General features: G+C 45.4%; 2 protein-coding genes across 2 annotated transcripts in view; both read right to left on the bottom strand.

Annotated features, from left to right (window-relative positions):
• Positions 1–1,112: 1,112 nt before the first annotated feature.
• Positions 1,113–2,048, bottom strand: Tmem177 (transmembrane protein 177). Its single transcript, XM_035445182.1, has one exon. The coding sequence runs from the start codon at positions 2,046–2,048 to the stop codon at positions 1,113–1,115; it is 936 nt and encodes a 311-aa protein (XP_035301073.1).
• Positions 2,049–13,474: 11,426 nt separating this feature from the next.
• The window catches only part of Cfap221 (cilia and flagella associated protein 221), a 69,457-nt gene continuing 64,723 nt past the window's right edge, over positions 13,475–18,208 (bottom strand). The window contains exons 22-23 of the mRNA XM_035444920.1: positions 15,292–15,387; positions 13,475–13,683 (exon numbers count right to left, since the gene is read on the bottom strand). Coding sequence (XP_035300811.1) covers positions 13,575–13,683; positions 15,292–15,387 — 205 coding nt within the window. The 3' untranslated portion in view covers positions 13,475–13,574. The remainder of the gene's footprint in view (positions 13,684–15,291; positions 15,388–18,208) is intronic.

The following is an 18,208-nucleotide window of genomic DNA, read 5'->3' as shown; positions in this document are numbered from 1 at the left end:
GTGTGTGTGTGTGTGTACGAATGAGCCTGCGGATCTGAAATCGAACCAGCAGGCAGTGTTCCTCCATGGCTCCTGCCTCCAGATTCCTGCCTTGAGTTCCTACTCTGACTTCCCTCAAAAATGGATTATGACTTGGAAGTGTAAGCCAAATAAACTCTCTCATGGAGTTGCTTTTGGTCAGAGCATTTTTGTTACATCAACAGAAAAGGAAACTAGTACACCATCCATTTATCAGGCCCTTTCGCATGCTGTCCTAGGTGCTAAGGACCTGAAAGATGTGAAGTCCCTTGTCCTCAAAAGCTCAGCCTGCCGTGCCCAGGGGAAAGACCTGCAGCTGGTAGCAAACTGAGCTCTAGATCACATGCAAAGTCTGAGCAGAAGCCAGTGGTACCCTAGGCTGTCACTCTTCAGCCTGGCCTGGTTCACCCTTCTTTCAGGTGTTCTACAAGGAACAACCAGATGTCAGAGTCCCCTTCCCAAGTGTGGTCTAATCCCTTTCCCCTCAGTTACACTGGTCCCAGGAAGACATCCTTCAAGACTGCCACAGGGAAGATGCAATTCGCAATGAGAAGATAACACAAATAGCCAACTTAGGCTTGGCTCTGACCACAGCTCTCCTCATCCTGCCCTGCTGTGGGTCCCCTGTCCAAGGTTTAAAGGTGAGGAATAAGTTAGCTATTTGGCATCAGGTAGAGTGGGGTGGTTCTCCGCTGTAGGAGAGGGTCGACACACTAGAAACATGTCTGGCGACTTATGTTCTCACTCCCACAGCACACTGGAATTCAGAGACCAAGAAAGACGAATTTTATTTATGTTTATTATTTTATTTATGTTGTTTATTTATGTTGCTCTCTACCAGGCCTCAGGCTCACAATCTCATGCAACCCTACATTCAATCCTCCCCACTTCTCAGCTGATGTAAACAATACTCAGATTCATTTAGGGACTCATTCATAGCCACCAAATTCATTCATGGTGAGGACAGAATTGAGCTGTTTAATTCTACACTGTTCTGACCTTGGGCTATGGATGCAATCATATCAAAAAATTCCCCCAGAATTCATCACAGGGTGGTGCCTATGTGAGCCAGCAGTGCCCTGTTGTCTGGCTTCTCAGGAGCGCCCTGGGTTGAGTGTCGCCCTCCACATCTGTAGTAGAGAGTCCCGGCGGGCGGTGTAGGGTAAATGTTTGATGCGGAACCAGTGTCTGGGGATAATGTTTCCACTTGGTGTGTACAGCTTCTCCCCTTGTCTGCCCAAAAGACTTCGGAGGGCTAGGTTGCGTGACAGTATCTTCTCATAGAATTCCACTCCACCATGGGCATAGGCTGCAGACAGAGAGGCTGTGCGGCGGTCCAGCCAGCCTTCCAGGGCAACAGCCAGGGAGTCCTTGAAAAAGGTGTAGGCCACAAAGCCAGCCACTATTGCCACCAAGTTAAAGGCAACTCGAAAGCCTACGGGGCCTCCATAGAGCCCCAGAGCATGCTTGGCACCCACACTCAGTACCCAGGTTCCTGCAAGGCAAACTGGGACTGGCAGGATCTGTAGGGCAGCCATATTGCTCTCCAGGTATACAACCTCCTTGGCTAAAGCAAACTTCTGAGCATTGTGAGACAGGGTCAGGGCATCTCTCAGCCTAGCGCCTTCTGGGCTTTGCCAGTTGACCCTCTGCCCATGTATGATCAAAGTATGGTTGATGGTGGTCACAGGGCTACCCAGGTAGATGGCAGGGATTCCCACCACAGCCCCAGAAGGAAGTCTTGGGAAGCCACCACTCACAGGCTGAAAAGTAAAGGCAGTGAAAGGCTTGTAGCAATGACCTGAGGGGACACCCATGTCCTGCAGCACCTCCTGGAAGAGGCTCTGTAGCTGAGGGGAAAGAGGAGCTGGCTGGCCCTGAGGCCAGTACTGGTAGAGCCATTCGACTATGGTATTAGAGAAGAGGTGAAATGAGATTTGAACCCCAAACAGGCCCACACAGGAACCTACCAACAGTCCTGTCCTGTGTCTCTGTATAAAGGCTGCAGCTCTCCACAGAGGCCCAGCCATGAGTATTGCCTCTGTGGATAATTTGGTCAAGAATAAGAGAAGTCAGCCAGTGGTTCTGTCAGGTTACAAAATGAACAGTCTCTAGGGCCACATAGTTCTTCACTGAAGTGACACTGTATTGGGATTGAGGGTATGGGCTCCAGAGTCAGACCACCTGGGGGTTTCACAGCATCAGTTCTCTCTCCATCTGCCAGGCAGGTGTGCAGCAACGGCCTCAGCGGCTGCGGTCAATGAATATACAGAAAACATTTCAGTGTCTCACAGTGTAGTAGACATCCTTCTGGCAATGGCTGTAATTATTTTTACTGCCATGGCTAGACACGACACTAAGTACTTCACAGCCCCCCCCCACTCCACCCACCACTCATCCCACAGTGAATTTCTAACTGACTTACGAGTGAACTACAAGCGCTAGACACAGTTCTGAGAGCATAACGTATACAGCTGTACCTCAGTGGCTGTAAGGGTTTTGTTCCAGGATTCCTGCAGATATCAAAATCCAAAGATCATTAGCTGCTTTATATAAATAGCATAGTATCTGCACGTAGCCTATGCAAATCTCTCATATACTTTAAATTATCTGCAATACAACATAGTACAGCTAGATTCTACTAAATGTCTACAAGCTCAGTGGAAATAATTTGTTTTGTATATTTTTAATTCTTGGCTGACTGATTATGTATCAGTGGACACAGAAGGCTAACTGTACTATGAAATACCTGTACTACTAATGAACAGGGGAATAAATATGTACTACATATATATATCCTTAAGGGATTAGAGTCAAGACCACCCCCAGACTCCAAGACCTTCAAATGTTTGTCTCTTACAAAAACAGCTTAGTATTTGTAATTACCTATATACTATATTCTAATTCACCTCTAATTACTTACAGTACCTATTACAATGCAAATGCTACATACGTCATTGTGACGGTGTATTGTTTAGGAAAATAAAGCCATGTTCAGTACAGATGAAAACTTCCCCAAAACATTTGCAGCTGGTTGACTGGATACAGTCAAAGAAAAATGCTCATATCTCCAGAACCTACAGTTGATTTTCAGCTGTGAAAATAAGATAAAGTTGGGACAGGTTTATTGGCTAAAACCCCAAGTGGCAATGTCATATGCTGAATTGTGTCACCAACCCCAAGTTCCTATGTTTGAGGCCAAAGTTTCATTATTTTAGGATATAGCTGTATTGGAGCTTGGGTCTGTGAGATTGAAACTGAAGGCTCTTGGGATGGTTCCAATTAAATCCCACTGCTTTCATTCTAAGATTAGGACACACACAGAGAAAATACCACATGAGGGTACAGGGCAAAGATGGCCATGTGCAAGCCCAGGAAAAAAGCCTGAGGTTAGCTGAGCCTGGCCATTCCACCATCTTGAATTCCAGCATCTCGAATTAAGGGAAATAAACTCCTGCCAGTCAGGACATGCATTGTGTGGTACTTTGGCGTGTTAACCACTGATAGTACAGGCTCAATAACTGATCACAGGCTGTTAGGGATCCAGAGCAAGCATTTCACCTCAAAAATACTATCTTACATGTACATAAATAAACCCAAACAGCCCTTCAGCCTGACTCATTACCATAGTCAATACTGTTTTGTTGTTTTGAGAGCACTTTTGAACATTCTGGGCATCTTATTTCATCTATGACTATGTCACTAATTATCATTATTTATCTTTGGATAAAACTTCATTGTATCCCTATCTACGAAGAGCGTCTGATAAGCAATGCACTGCTGCAAACAGAACGCAGGGTTCTGCATCATTTAAGTTATTCTTCCCAAGAGGAAACTGAGGCCTAGAAAGGGCGAGGTCCTATGAGTCCCGCAACTGGCCCAGAAGATCTGAGATTCTGGCTTTAGAAGGGTCCCCCACACGGCTCCGCCCTGCCCCACAGGGTTGCTTCCTACAGCCGGAACCCCACAGCACCCGGAAGCTGCGAGTTGCGGGATAACTCCCATGCTCACAGCTCGGCTAGAGAGCTCACCTCTAGAGATCCCTAGGAGAGCCAGACTCCCGCGCCGGACTCGGCAGGCACAAAGCACGATGGTCTAAGGCCTTGGTGGGGCGGGGCCTTGTGGCCGGGGCGGGGCTTGGTGGGAGGGGCTTGGAGTCGCGCTTGCGTTCTAGTCCAGCGGAGACTTTCTGGACTCTGAGCTCTCCAGGGCTGTATTCAGGTAGCGGAGGAGCAGCTCAGCGTCTTTATCTTTCCATTCACGAGTCGCAGACCCCATTGGAGCTAAGATAGAGACGTTCTGGTCATCTGGTTCTGATTTCTTTGTCAGCGCAGAATAAGTATTTGTGCAGTACGCTGGGAGGAGAGCCAAGCTTAGGAAGAAAAAACGAGGCCTGGAAGGTCTGGAATTTGCTACCAATGACCCCTGCATTCCAAAGGTCAGGTGACCTGGTGTAGTGTTGACCAGATTAGGGTTAAGCCAGAAATACGTACCGGAAGGATGCGTGGATAGCAGATGTGCACCCATTTGTGTAAAGACCATAGGTCAACTTGAGATGATGTTTCCCAGGAACCAGCCACCCAGTTTTTGGAGATGGGGTCTCTCACTGTCACTTGGTGTTCAGTAATTAAACTAACCTGCCTTGTCAGTGAGCTCCTGGGATATGCCAGCTTCTGCCTCCCTAGTGCTGGAATTACAAGAATGCACCAAACACCCAGCTTTTTCCGTGGATGCTCAGGATTGAGCTCAGGTCCTTATGCTTTTGTGACAAGCACTTTACCAATTGAGCCATCTCATTAATAGTCTGACGAGTTTTCTAAAACACAGTCCTGAGGGGTGCTTTGGGGTATGAAAATTATACTCAGTATTACTGTTTTAATTGCTGTTATAATACGGTGCTAGGGGGACCTTAGCAGATTCCATGGGGGGAGAGGGACAAACACGACAGAGCAGGGAAGTTTTATTGGAGGAAATAGAAGGGAGTAGGGAAAGAGGGAAGAAGGAAAGGGAATGGGGAGGGAGGGAAGCAGAGAGAGAGAGAGAGAGAGAGAGAGAGAGAGAGAGAGAGAGAGAGAGAGAGAGAGAGAGAGAGAGAGAGAGAGAGAGAGCGCCTGTCTGCCCCTTCATAGGAACAGTGTGAAAGACAGCAGAAGTAGGTGGAGTTTTCCCTTTGAAGGGACCTTTGCACCTTCGTACAGACTATGTAGTGACAGGTCCTATGTAGCAGCCTTAGGACCATGGTCTGGCCAGGGTACTGCCTGAGTGCATCCTGCCAGGTGACAGAGGGTAGGCCAGCATAATGCCTGAATCCTAACAATCACTATTCTGCAGGTTAGAATAATATGTTTAACAATCCCACATCTTTTAAGCCTAAAAATCTGTTTACAAATATTACCTTAACACATCCAGGGATCTTTGTATAAAGATATTATTCTACTTGGTTTATGGCCAACTTTCAATTAGCCCACAAACCTTACAGATTATCTTCCTCATTTATATCTCACAATTTTTGTCTTTAATTGATCAAATATCCTGAGCGATCTCAAACCACATTTTGATTGAACTTAGTTGGTTCTTTTTTGTTTGTTTGTTTGGTTGGTTTGGTTTGGTTTTTCAAGACAGGGTTTCTCTGTGAAGTCCTGCCTGACCTGGAACTCACTCTGAAGACCAGGCTGGCCTCAAACTTAGAGACCTGCTTGCCTCTGCCTCCCAAGTGCTGGAATTAAAGGTTTGGGTTACCACCCTCCACTTCAGTACCTCCCCCCATTAGTTGGTTCTTTTAAATACACTAAGCCCCAGGATTAGTCAGGGTTCTCCAGAGAAATAGAACCTAGAGTGTGAGGGTGTGTGTAAAGAGGTTTAATAGAAAGCACTGATTCCATGGGCATGGTGGCATGTGTCTTTAATCCCAGCACTTTCGAGGCAGTGGCAGGCAGATCTCTATGTTTCATACAGTTAAGAAGGCTGAAGATCCAAGCTCTGCTCTCAGTTGCACAACCAAGGCTGTTTATGGCCTAGTACTGGTCAAAATCAGAAGCCCTTAGAGCAAGAGGATCAATTGCAAAAGTTCTGATCTGAGTCTTCCTCCAAAGCCAGGAAAAACACTGATGTCCCAGGCTAGTTGGTTTGATTATTTTTCAGTGTTAAAGGCTAAACTCTTGGGACTCACAGATACTCTCCTAGGGACACCCCTAGCCATGTCCCCAGATTTAAGATGAGTGGCAGATAACTCTTTCTTAGCTCAACTCTTGTTCTGGTCATGTTAGGCAGGAGGTCAGCTGTGGAAGGGACTAATCCACAGCCCACTAACATAGGGCATAAAGAACGATGGATGGCCAATGCAAGGCCCTGAAACTGGGTGTAAAGATAATGGTGGTCAAGGTATCAAGACAATAGTGCTCTCTATTGCATCATTCTAAACAAAGGGGTAAAGTTGATAACCCAAAGCAGCTGTGACTACCTGTGTAGATCGGGTCTGGCAACATTCTATCATAGAGCATAAGGCCTCACTCCTCTCTGAGGATTTACAGGCAAGTTAGTGGTTGCTTCGGAGACAAAGAGACATTTTCTTCAGTAGTATAGCCACTGGAAAGGTGCCCACCCTCCTTTAAATAACCCCCCACCATGCTCCTGTAAGCAGCACTCATGAAATTCATTGTTACACACACAGACATGAAAGAAGAGGAGAAAGTAGGAAGAGGAAGGGGATCAGTGGGAGTGGAAGGGGACAAGAGAGGGTGAATAGAACAATGTGTGTTATGTACATGTGTGAAAATGTAAAGAAACTATTAGAGATTTTAATTAACATATGCAAAAAAACTTTCATAAAAGGTCATATGTTTATTGGGCTGGACCAGGGATGAAGTGTGTTTGTGTGTCTCTTGTTAATCAAACAGATTCGAGAAAGACTACTGACTCAAATCATCTTGGCCAAAGTAATTAAAGCAAGTTTTTTTTATTTTTGTATATTGGTTGTCTCTCCCTAAAGATGGGGTTCAAGAGATTAACCTTAGACATGGGTAAGATAATGTGGGGCTTTTTTTTTTGTTTGTTTGCTGTATTTTTTTATTTCATTTTTTTTTCTTACAGGGTTTCTCTGTGTAACCCTGGCTGACCTGGAGCTTGTTCCATAGACCAGGCTGGCTTCAAACTCAGAGATCCACCTGCCTCTGCCTCCTGAGTGCTGGGAATAAAGGCATGTGCCACCATGCCCAGCAAGATAAGGGTTTTTATAATTCATGAGTAAGGGGTTTCCAAGTGGGGTGTTTGGCAGGCAAATAGGTGGAGTTACAGAAGCAGAACATGAGCATAGCAAGTTGGCCATAACAACCCCCTGAAACAAAGACATGGTTACAAGATGATGATAAAGTAGTCATAACGAGGTGGTCATAATAGCCCTCTGAAACAAAGGCATGGTTGCCATTTCCTGGAACAGGTAGTACAGAACCATTTATAGTTAAGGTTACTGGAAGTGCATAGCCCAATCCTTGAGAAATATATTTAATCATAAACATGAATGAACATAGTTTGTCTTTACTATAAGATGGAGGCAGACTGGTCCATCACTCTGTGTAAGGTATGCATTGTTTGTTACTGGGGGTAGGGTCGTCTAACTACTTTCCACATGCATCTCAAGGTTTTCTTTTTAAAATTTTTGTATGTTTATGTGTATGTGTGGATATGTATATGTGTATGTGTGAATGCATGCATGCATCTCGAGGATTACGGCTGATGTGTCTTCCTCAGTCACTCCTTACATTATTTACCCAGGCAAGGTCTGTCACTGAATTTAGAGTTTGTCAGTCTGGTAGTCTTGCAAACCAGCTTGTTCTGAGAAGCCCTGTTTATACCTGCCATGTGGTGGGTTTCAGGCAGGCTGCCATGCCTACTAGGCTTTGACATGGGTTCTGGGAATCTTAACTCTGGTCCTCACACTTGCAGGATAAGTGCTCTACCTGCCCCCACTGGCTTCAAAGCCCTAGGTCTTGCTTCTATGTCAGTTCCCCTAAGGTCTTTTCATAAATGTTTTTGGTTTATTGGGTTTTTTTTTTCAAACTTCCTGCCGAGTATTTAAAGGAAGCAAACCAATTTCGGAGACTGTCATCAGACAGACCTCTTGGTCACCACCTTGGCCAAGCCCAAGGTATAATGAAGTCCTTTAAAGTTAAGCTCTTTCTTAGAAAGAGGGTGTAGTTGTCCTGGCTGCACCTAGGGCAGCTCAAGGCTGGGCATACCCCAGCTCCCCCTGGCCTGCTTCTTGCATGTACTTGGGGACCAGAGTCAGAGGTTAACCTCAGATGTAGTTCCTCAGTGGTAGGTACAAAGCCCTTTCCCATACCCCCCATGGCAATTCTGGCGACATTGTCTTAAACAGAAGGACTGCGACCTAGTTTTTCTATTGGCACAGTGGCTGCATCTGAATCTACTGCTGTTTTAGCCAGCAATTTCTTCTCTACAGTTATTGGCCAGGTTCTCTCTCAGTGGCCCAGCAGGACATTTACATCCAGCCCTATCTGCCTCCTGCTGCCACCAAATGTAGTTTTAACTAAATCTCCATCGTTCTTGTTATCAATAAGACTTGGAAGTGAGAGGCTGGGGTGAAAACCTGCTAGCTCAAGAGGTTGCAACTCAGAGAGTATCCTTCTACTCTGCCAAACCAAAAAAAGGCCACACTATTACTTTCTTACTACTTCCTGTGTGTCTTTCTGTCCAACTTCCAGACTCCCTCTGATTCTCTTTAATTACTTTTTGTCAACTAGTTGCTGGCTCCCCTTCCTGACCCAATGTTGATTTTATTTATTTAATGCAAATACAAACTTGGGGGTCACAGTATGATCGAATACTCTGCAACAATAAACAGAACTATTATCAGGTAAACTCAAAGATGAATTTCTGTTTAAAAGAAAAGCAGATCTCCTAAGGTGTGTTCCTGTTTTCTGGGAACCAACCTTAATCCTCCAGAAACAGTTACTAGGAGCCCACCAGAGATGACCATTCAGACACAGTTTATAGCCACTTGAAAGTCTTTATTACAGCTGGCTGGGACCACACTTGGGTATTATAGGACCCAAGTGTAGTGTTGAGTGTTATGATAAATCTTTCCACCAAAAGCTGCCTGAGCCCTACTGCCACATGGGCGGTCTCTGCCAGCTGCCTGAGTTCTGCCTGCCATGTGGATGGATAAAGTAATACAGAGACTTATATTAGGTACAAATGCTGCTTGGCCAATGACTAGGATTCTCATCTCTTAGCTCAGTCTTATTTATCATAAATCTATATATTTTATAAGACTTATCATACGCCTTCCATTGGTGTCCTCCCTTGTGGGTGGATCATATCACGAATCTGGAGGAAGAGAGGAGGGGAAAAGGGCCCACTTCCTGCTTGTCCTTCCTTAAATATGAGTCTCCTTGCTATGTCACTTCCTGCCTGGATCACCACTTCTCTACTATATTTCCCATAATCCTCTTTGACTCCTACTCCCATCTAACTTGCTGCCTCATTGGCCAAACAGTACTTTATTCAACAATCAATAAGATGAACATACACAGAAGTATATTCCCCATCAGTTGAGTGTTTAGGGTAAGAGGTTTTTAAAGGCAAAAGCCACATTCTAGTATCTCGTTTGGCAGCTGCAGGAAGAGCTTTTCGTAAGCAGGCAGTTCAACAGAAGCTAAGTTAGCTGGGGAGTCTTGACTTTGGGTTCCTAGAATAGAGTTGGGTAATTTCCCCAGGGGTTTTTCCATCAAGGAGATCAAATTCAAGTTAAACCCAAAATGGCCTTGAAGGGACTAGACCCTCACCCAGCCCCTGCTTTAGCAGCCATGGCAGGCTGCAGAAAAGACCCAGCAAGACAAAGGCCCCTGACTCAGCAGCATGTGCTGAGTTCCCTCCCTTGCCCGGCCTCCTAGTCACTAGGAAGCCAGATACTCTCCATGTGGCAAGGAACCAATCAGAAGTTAGCTGGCAGGCTCTGGATGTGCTTTATGATAACAGGGGAATGCAGAGCATAACAACTGCCCTAGGAGGGCCTATACACCATAGCAACCGTTCCTGCAGGTGTAGTTGACAGGTTGTCCAAGCTCAGGAGTGCACCAATCCTGAGACTGTTGTGGGCCCCTAGACACTCCCCTTGCTCACCCCAATAAATTCCCAGCCCCTCGGTCCTTCTTGCCCCAACCGCTATGTCAGATGGATGGAGGAACCAAGTTAACTTGTTAAACAATAAAAGACTCTTTGCTTTTACAACGGGTTGGGCCTCTTGGTGATTTCGGGGTTCAGAATTTGGGCACAACAGTCCTCAGTAGGAATACAAGATGGAAGCTCTGAACCATCTTCCCTGTCACAGAACCTCCCTTGATCTTCCCCCCAAGTCAACTATCTTGGACAAGGACACCTAGTTCCTGCTCAATTTCAAACCCAGGACAAATGGCTGAGGTGCCTATTTAACATATCAAAGGACATGGCTGCCTGTTTCTCCCAGTATCCTTCAGAAGTTGTGGGCCAATCAGCCACCAATCCTAAGTTAAGGGAGGGAGACCCTTCAGAGACTTTATTTGAAAGAAAAGACTCATACATGGTGTGGTATTTGGGGAAATCTACATCTGTGTTCCCAGGCCATGGACACATTTTTGGCTCCAGAATAATCTGTATTTTATTCCTTTGAGGAGAGAGCTGATTTTCTGTTGACTGTGACCCTATAAGGTCTTGAATTCAACAGTGCACACTGAGGCAGATTCTTGAGGCTGCGAGAGAGTAAGGAAGGGATTTTGGACTTCCTGGGGGAGTCAAGAAACCTACTGTAAGGCTTTGTGAAAGGGTGTGGAGTGTTTTTTTACCTCCAGGAGCAGGAAGGACTTTTGCTAATGAGTGATTAGATGATGGGGAGGTGAGGAGGAGGGGTACATTTCCTTAACATCTAGCCCTCTCATGCCTGAGTCTGGCAATCTGAGGTCTGTAAGCCTCTAGTGTGCCTTTTATTTTCAGGAATCTTGACACCTGAGGAGTCTGCCTATAGACTCACAGGCTCTCAGAAGAGTGTCTGTGTCTCTGTAGCAGCAGGGATCCTGACTATGAGAACTGGCCAGGAGGTACCAGATGGACTTGAGTAACATTGGTCTGGAACTTAGCTTTTCTTTTCTGGAGTCCTGGTACTACATACTGGGTGCTTGTTACAGATTCACAGGCAGGCTCTCCATAGGGTACAGTTTAGTGTGTCCTGATTAGCCCCTAGTTTAACAGGAATGGTGGGACAATCTTAGTAAGAATGAGAGAAAGAGAGCTGCCAGATCTCCAGAAGCAAGTGTTGTTCCTGAGGTTCCCAGTCACTCAGTCACAATGCCAACCCTTGTTCCATCCACTGTCCCCAAGAACCTGGGCAAGTGATCCAGAGAACTTCTGAATATCACATGGCCAATGGCTGCACTGAAGGAACTTTACCCATGATAGTGAATGCAGAATAAGACACAGGTGACATTTCCCTGCTTCTTTTTATCTACAAGAGAGCTGAAGCGGAGTGGGGGGGTGGAGGAGTAGGGGGGAATGGGGAGAGAAGCTCTTAGGACGATCTAGAAGGTGATTTGGTTCTCAGTTGAACTGAGGTTGCAACTTTCAAGTCAAGAGACGTATTTTTTGTAACATCCACTAGAGGGCACAGGTTCCCCAACACAGTCAATGCAACCATTCCAAGGGGTGGTAACCTTAGGAAGGTCTGGAAAAGCTGGGAGTGAAATAAAAGAAATTGGTGCTTGCTTATAGGTGGGGAAACGGAGGCAGACACAAACACACCCTGACATGTGAACACATTCAAGTTCATATAACGAAGCCTGAGCCAGAAAGTCGCTGTGATGTTAATCTTGATCTTCAACTTGATGGGATCCAGAATCTCCAGATACACAAAATTCAAAGCTGGGGTAGAGGGTAGGTCTCGGGTAGAGAGGGAAGAGTGGGGGGAGGGGGGAGAAGGGATTGACATGTGAAACAAGCTTGTTCTTAATTTGAACTAATAAAAAAATTGAAAAAACAAAACAAAACAAAACAAACAAACCTCAAAGCTGTCCATGAGTGAGTTTTCAGGCTGGGCTAACAGAATTGGAAAGACCCACTCTAACTGTGAGTGACAATATCCCAAGGGCTGAGGTTCTGGACTGAATAAAAAGGAGAAAGTAGGCTGAGCACCGGCATCCATCTCTCTCTGCTTCCAGACTGTGGATGCAATACAACCAGCAGCCTCACCCTCCTGCCAGCATGATGACTGTACCCTGAGCTCATCATTCAAAACAAACCCTTCTTCCCTTAAGTTGCTTTTATCACAGCAATGAAAAAATTACTAATACACTTATGAATACAATGCTGGGCACTTGGGAGAAAAGGGGGAAGGCAGAACCAGTCAGAGGCTTAGGAACTGATGGCTGGGAGCTGCTGAATGACACAGTGTTAAATCTCAACTTTGAGGGAATCAGGTTCTAGAGAAGCATAGTCTGGACTTGTCCTGTGCGGTGACAGAGGCTAAGTAGACATCAAATGCAGGACCCAGTTTATGCAGTGCTGGGGTGAAACTTGGGCTTCACACATGCTCAACAAACACTCTACCAGCCAAGCCACATCCTCAACACAGTAGAAGCCAGTGTTCTCTGCCAAACAGATTCAGATAAACAGGCTGCCTGCCCCACAACCGGATGAGAAATGGGGGGCTGCCCTACAGATGATGGGCAGCTGGAGGGATCCTGAGTACTGGTGGTCTCCTGTGGTTTCCAATCAAAGGGGTGAGTCCTGGAATATCTCTCTGTCTCTCCCTCCCTCCCTCCCTCTCTCCTCTCTCTCTCTGTCTGTCTCTCTCTGCCTCTCTCTGTCTCTCTCTGTCTCTGTCTCTGTCTCTGTCTCTCTCTGTCTCTGTCTCTCTCTCTTTGTGTGTGTGTGTGTGTGTGTGTAGGCCACTGGCCAACCTCAGGTGTAATTCCTCAAGATGTTGTCCACATTGTTTTTTTAAGGCAGGGTCTCTCTAGCAGGGCAGTGGTAGCACACTCCTTTAATCCCAGCACAAAGCCAGCCTGGTACACAAAGCGAGTTCCAGGACAGCCAGAGCTATTACACAGAGAAACCCTGTCTCAGCTGTCCATTGAGCCTCAGAGATCTTCCCCCTTCCTCAACCGCTTGCCCACCAACCCAACATTGGGATTAGAAGAGTACCATTATACATGGCATTTTACATGGGTTCTTGGGATAAAATTCAGGTTTTCATGCTTGCAAGCCAAGCACTTTACTGACTGAGCCATCTCCCCAGACCCTGACCCTTATTCCCTTGTCATGGTGACTCTTGTTTTGCTCTGGAAGGCTTTGTTCAGTACAGTCTTGCACTAACAATCAGCGTTGCCATCATAACAATGATATATTTTTATTTTTAGAAAGAAAAAATTATAGTTTAAAAGCAAGGCATCCACATTTCAATTCCTGTCTCTAGAAACTTTAATTCCAAAAAATAGCTTGAATGTAAATGGACTCAGAGGATCTCAGTGACCTTGGGAGGCAAAGGGGGACAGTTGACGCAACAGTAGTTTTTATTCTAGAATCAAGTATGTATTGAGAACTTTGCTCTGAAGATTCTTCATCTCCTCCAGCACCTTTTCTCCCACCTTCTCTGGCGGCAGGGTAGGGTCCTTGACATCCCTGAAACATTGGAAACACAACAAAGACACACTAAGCCACTTACTAAAACGTGCAAGCCAAGCAGCTAGATGGCTCCCTAGATAAAGGCAATGGCCCTAAGACTGATGATTTGAGTTCCATCCCTGCGACCCACATGGTGGAAGGAGAGAGACAGGTGTCCTCTGGCCTCCACTGTCTGCTTACCATGGCACATGCAGGCCCAGACATGCATTCACATGCACACACACACAAATTCAATCAATAAATGTTCTTTAAAAGAATTTAGAAGCTGGAGAGATGACTCAGTGGGTAAAGTCACTTGCTGCCTGCTCCGCCTTGAGACAAGAGTGTGATTCCTACGACCCACATCATGGAAGGAGAGAACAAGCACCCCCCCCCACACACACACACGCGCGCTGACAATTAAATAAACTTGACACATACCAAGTAAATAAACTTAAAAAAAAGCCACTTGAATTACCCTGATGTCTCATGAAGATTGGAAGTTATGCTTTAATATAGAACAAAGGTTTTGACTATATTTGTAACTTAGTAATCAGTGAGAACCTTAAGCCCCGAAGTGACTCAAACTGGACCTGGGTTTCAGCTATATAGTTTCCTACAGTCTCCACTTCCCATTCTGGTCATCCCTGTCATTCTGCACCACTGTGAAGGTGAAATGAGAAACCAGTCACAAAGATTCTCCAAGATACAATCTCAATGCTCAGACAGCAATAGCTGGGTTTGAGGCTCATATTGGATGTCCTTGGGGACTCTTTGCCTTATTTTTTTGAGACAGGGTCTCTCACTGAACCCAGAGCTCACTAATTCAAGTAAGTTGGCCAGCCAGTTTCAGCAATCCTCCTCCTGTCTCTGCTTCCTCAGTGTTGAGGTCACAGGCACACACCATCATGCCTTACTTCTTTTTCTTTTGGAGACAGGGTCTCTGTATGTAGCCCTGGCTGTTCTGATATTCACTATGTAGATCAGGGTGGCTTTGAACTCACAGAGATCCTCTACCTCTCAAGTACTGGGTTTAAAGGCATGTCCCACCACAGCCAATTGACTTCTTTAAAGAATAAAACAAGACAAACCATAGGTTCTGGGGGATCAAATTCAGGTTCTCATGATTGCTGAACATGTACTTACAGACACATCCTCTCCATATCTGGATTCTAGTTTTAAAAATATTTCATTGTTATTTTAAAAAATTATGCGTATATGTATGTGTGGGGGTTTGTGCACATGAACGCGGTGCCCAAAGGGCCAGAAGAGGGTACTGGATCTCCAGGAGCTGGAGTTACAGGCAGTTTTGAGCTAATGTTAGTGCCTGGAATTGAACTCAGAGCAGTGTGCATTCTTAACCAATGAATCATCTCTCTAGTCCTGTGGATTCAATTTAAAGGCTTACTAGCTAAAGCATTTGAAGGAGATGACTGTGTATAAATGCTGACACACATTTAAATATTTGAAGCATTGGAGATGTACCTCTTTCAACGCTGAAAATACTGAGATTCAGACATTCTGACAGTTCTGACCTTCGCCAAGGACAAATCTTATTCCATGCCAAAAAAAACCCCACCACCACCACCACCAACAACAACAACAAAACGCCCACTTCCCACTTACTTCTCCTTCTTGGCTTCCTTGTTGTTGACCATGGGGAATTCCACTTGGATCATTTCTGGAGTCAGCATGACTTCTGTACTCTGCTCACAGAGCTCTCTGGAAAAGAATAAGACATTGAGTGGGAATGTTCTTCTTTCTCAGCATAAAAATAGGACGGAATCCTACCATTTGGGAGCCTTGTGTTCCAGTGTTAGTTGCAACTACTTCTGCTGAGTCTATGTGCAGAGAAGCAGAGGACAGACACACTGCCTCCCCCAGCCAATGATGGTGGGGGGGAGTAAGATATTTATAACCAGGGAATAAAAAGCTGTTTTTAAAAGGGGGGGTCACAGATTTCAGGCTCCTTTCAAGTGCACCTGGAACGTTTATCAGATGGCCTGTGTCTCCACTATAACAAAGCCCAAATGATTTCAAAAGATTGGATTCATTCAATGATGTTCTCTGGACACAATGGGTTCGGAATAGAACTAAAGCCACAGATAACTAGAAAATCCACAGCTGCTGTGAAATCAAACAGTGTACTTCTTTTGAAAATTTTATTTTTTTAAAAAAATCAACATATAATGTGTTAAATACCATTATGAAATTTTAGAGCAAAATGTGTTTTTTGGGGATTCTTTTCCCTATCTCCCCAATCTCCTGCCACCCCTGTGTCCCCCTTGTAGCCTCCCCACTCTGGATTAATTCTTCTTTCATGTCCCATGTGTCTTTTTACCTGTTCCCACTCCTTCCTCATCCCCAATTATCACCCTTTCCATCTCCTCTCTAGATCTTCAGGCTTTACCTACACCCACACCTGCTCACATGTATATATGTGCACACTATACGTTAGGACCTGCACACGAGAGAGAACATTTTTGTCTTTTTGAGTTTGGGTCATCTTGTGAACAGTCTGTTTCTAAATAGCCTTTAGTGAAGGAAATTCAAAAGATCTCCTTTATTATTTATTGTGTGTGTATTTATGACACCATGGTATGCATGTGGGAGTTATAACCTTGCCTTCTATCTCGTTTGAGACAGGGTCTCTTGCTGTTTACTGCTGTGTATGTGAGAGTCTGTCTCCAACTTGGAGACGAGGAAGCTGATAATAGGGGCAGATGTTTGTAGAATCACCAGTGTAATCAATGCTCATTCCCAAGTATATGGCGCTACAACAGCTTTTTGCAGTTTTCAAGGGTATTTTCTGTGGGAGGGTTGGTATGTTCACATGACAGATTTATACCACTGAGACCAGCTTCTGGGGACCCGGACTCAGGCCATCACACTTGTGTGGAGCGATTGCCCCAGTTTCTTTGTATCTTTCAGTTGCTTTTATTACAGTGTGGGTTTAATGCTTGACTATGAAGTATCGCCCCCCAAACCTTGTGTTGAGGGTTTGGTTCCCAATGCAGTGGAATTCAGAGGTGGGCTTTTTGAAGTGTTGGTTCATAAAGGGCTCTGACTTAATCAATGGGTTAATCCAATGATGATTCCTGTTTTGACCGCATTCATGGGTGGTGGGAGCTGGCTAGATGATGCTGATCACAGGTGGCATGCCAGACATTTCCTGTTTCTCCTTTCTCGACTTTCTGGTCACTGAGCCACAGGCTCCTGCCTCCGAGAGGTTCCAGTCTTGTCTCAGGCACAGAGAAATGGATCCAGCCAACCATGGACCTTGGAAGCCATGAGCCAGCGCAAACCCTTCCTCTTTGAAGGTGTTCTTGTCGAATGTTTTGCCACAGTTATGGGGGACTCTGAGTGGCACAAGAGCAACAGATGTTTTCACTGAAGACTTTGTGGGTCATGGGTCTCAGTTATAACTATTCAGCTTTGTTATGTGGCACAAAAGGACTTTATTAGTAACTAATGCATTGCTATGGCAAAATTCCTGGCAAAAGCAACTAAGGCAGGAAGGGTTGTTTCAGCTCACAGTTCGAGGTTAACATCCATCATGGTGGGGCAGGTGCAGTGGCAGGAGCTTGAGGAGATGGTCACATTGCTGCACTAGCACTCAGGATGTAGAGAGAAGTGAACGCCCATTAAAAGATGACACCCATAGTTTGGGTCTTACCTCAATTAACACAGTCTGGAAAGTCCCATTTGCAAAGGCCTAGTCAAGTGCAGGGCATGGAGGCTGCAAAGGAGGCTGGGAGAGTTAGCCTCTGGTTTCAAATATTCAGTGTTTGTAGGAGGAAAGGCGAATGTCATGTTGGAAAACAGTCCTTTCTACCACATCCAAGTAAAGTCATTCCAAGAACAGTAAAGGCGGGGATGGCTTCAAGATTTGGATTTACAAATGGAAGCACTTTATCTAGCCACTGTAGGTAAAGAGAGGTGCCTGGCAGTTTCCTGTTAGGGGAAGTACCTTTGAGGGCTGGGGAGATGCTGAGTTGGGAAAGTGCTTGCCAGGACAGCATGAGGACAGCAAAGCCCATCCTTTGCATCCAGCTGAGAAGCTGGGCCTGCTGGCAAAAGCTTGTTACTCCAGGGCTGGGGAGGCAGAGGCAAGAGGATGGCTGGACCTAGCTGGCCAGTCAGCCTAGTCTACTTGGGAGTTCCGAGTTCAGTGAGAGAACCTGTCTGAAAAAACAAGGTAGATAGTGATCCAGGCACCACACTTCAGGTTGACCTCTGGTCTCACATGCCCACACACACATGTACACATCTACCTATGCACTCCTGTGCATCCCTGACATGTGAACATACCACTCCTCCCCCACGAAATACCCTTGAAAACTGCAAAAATTTGTTGTAGTGCCATATAGTTGGGAGTATTTATTATACCTGTGATTCTGCAAACATTAATAATAATAATAATAATAATTATTATTATTATTATTATCTTCCTCATTGCCATGGGAGGCATAACAATGAGAGCTCAGTGTGGGCCATGCATGATGTACATTTAATGCTTGGAAAATGTTACATTTTGATCTCT

This window comes from Cricetulus griseus, chromosome 5 (genome assembly GCF_003668045.3).
Source record: "Cricetulus griseus strain 17A/GY chromosome 5, alternate assembly CriGri-PICRH-1.0, whole genome shotgun sequence".
In the NCBI taxonomy this organism is placed as follows: Eukaryota; Metazoa; Chordata; class Mammalia; order Rodentia; family Cricetidae; genus Cricetulus; species Cricetulus griseus.
The sequence above is the reverse complement of the archived record's forward strand: the minus strand, read 5'-3'. Positions and strand labels throughout refer to the sequence as shown.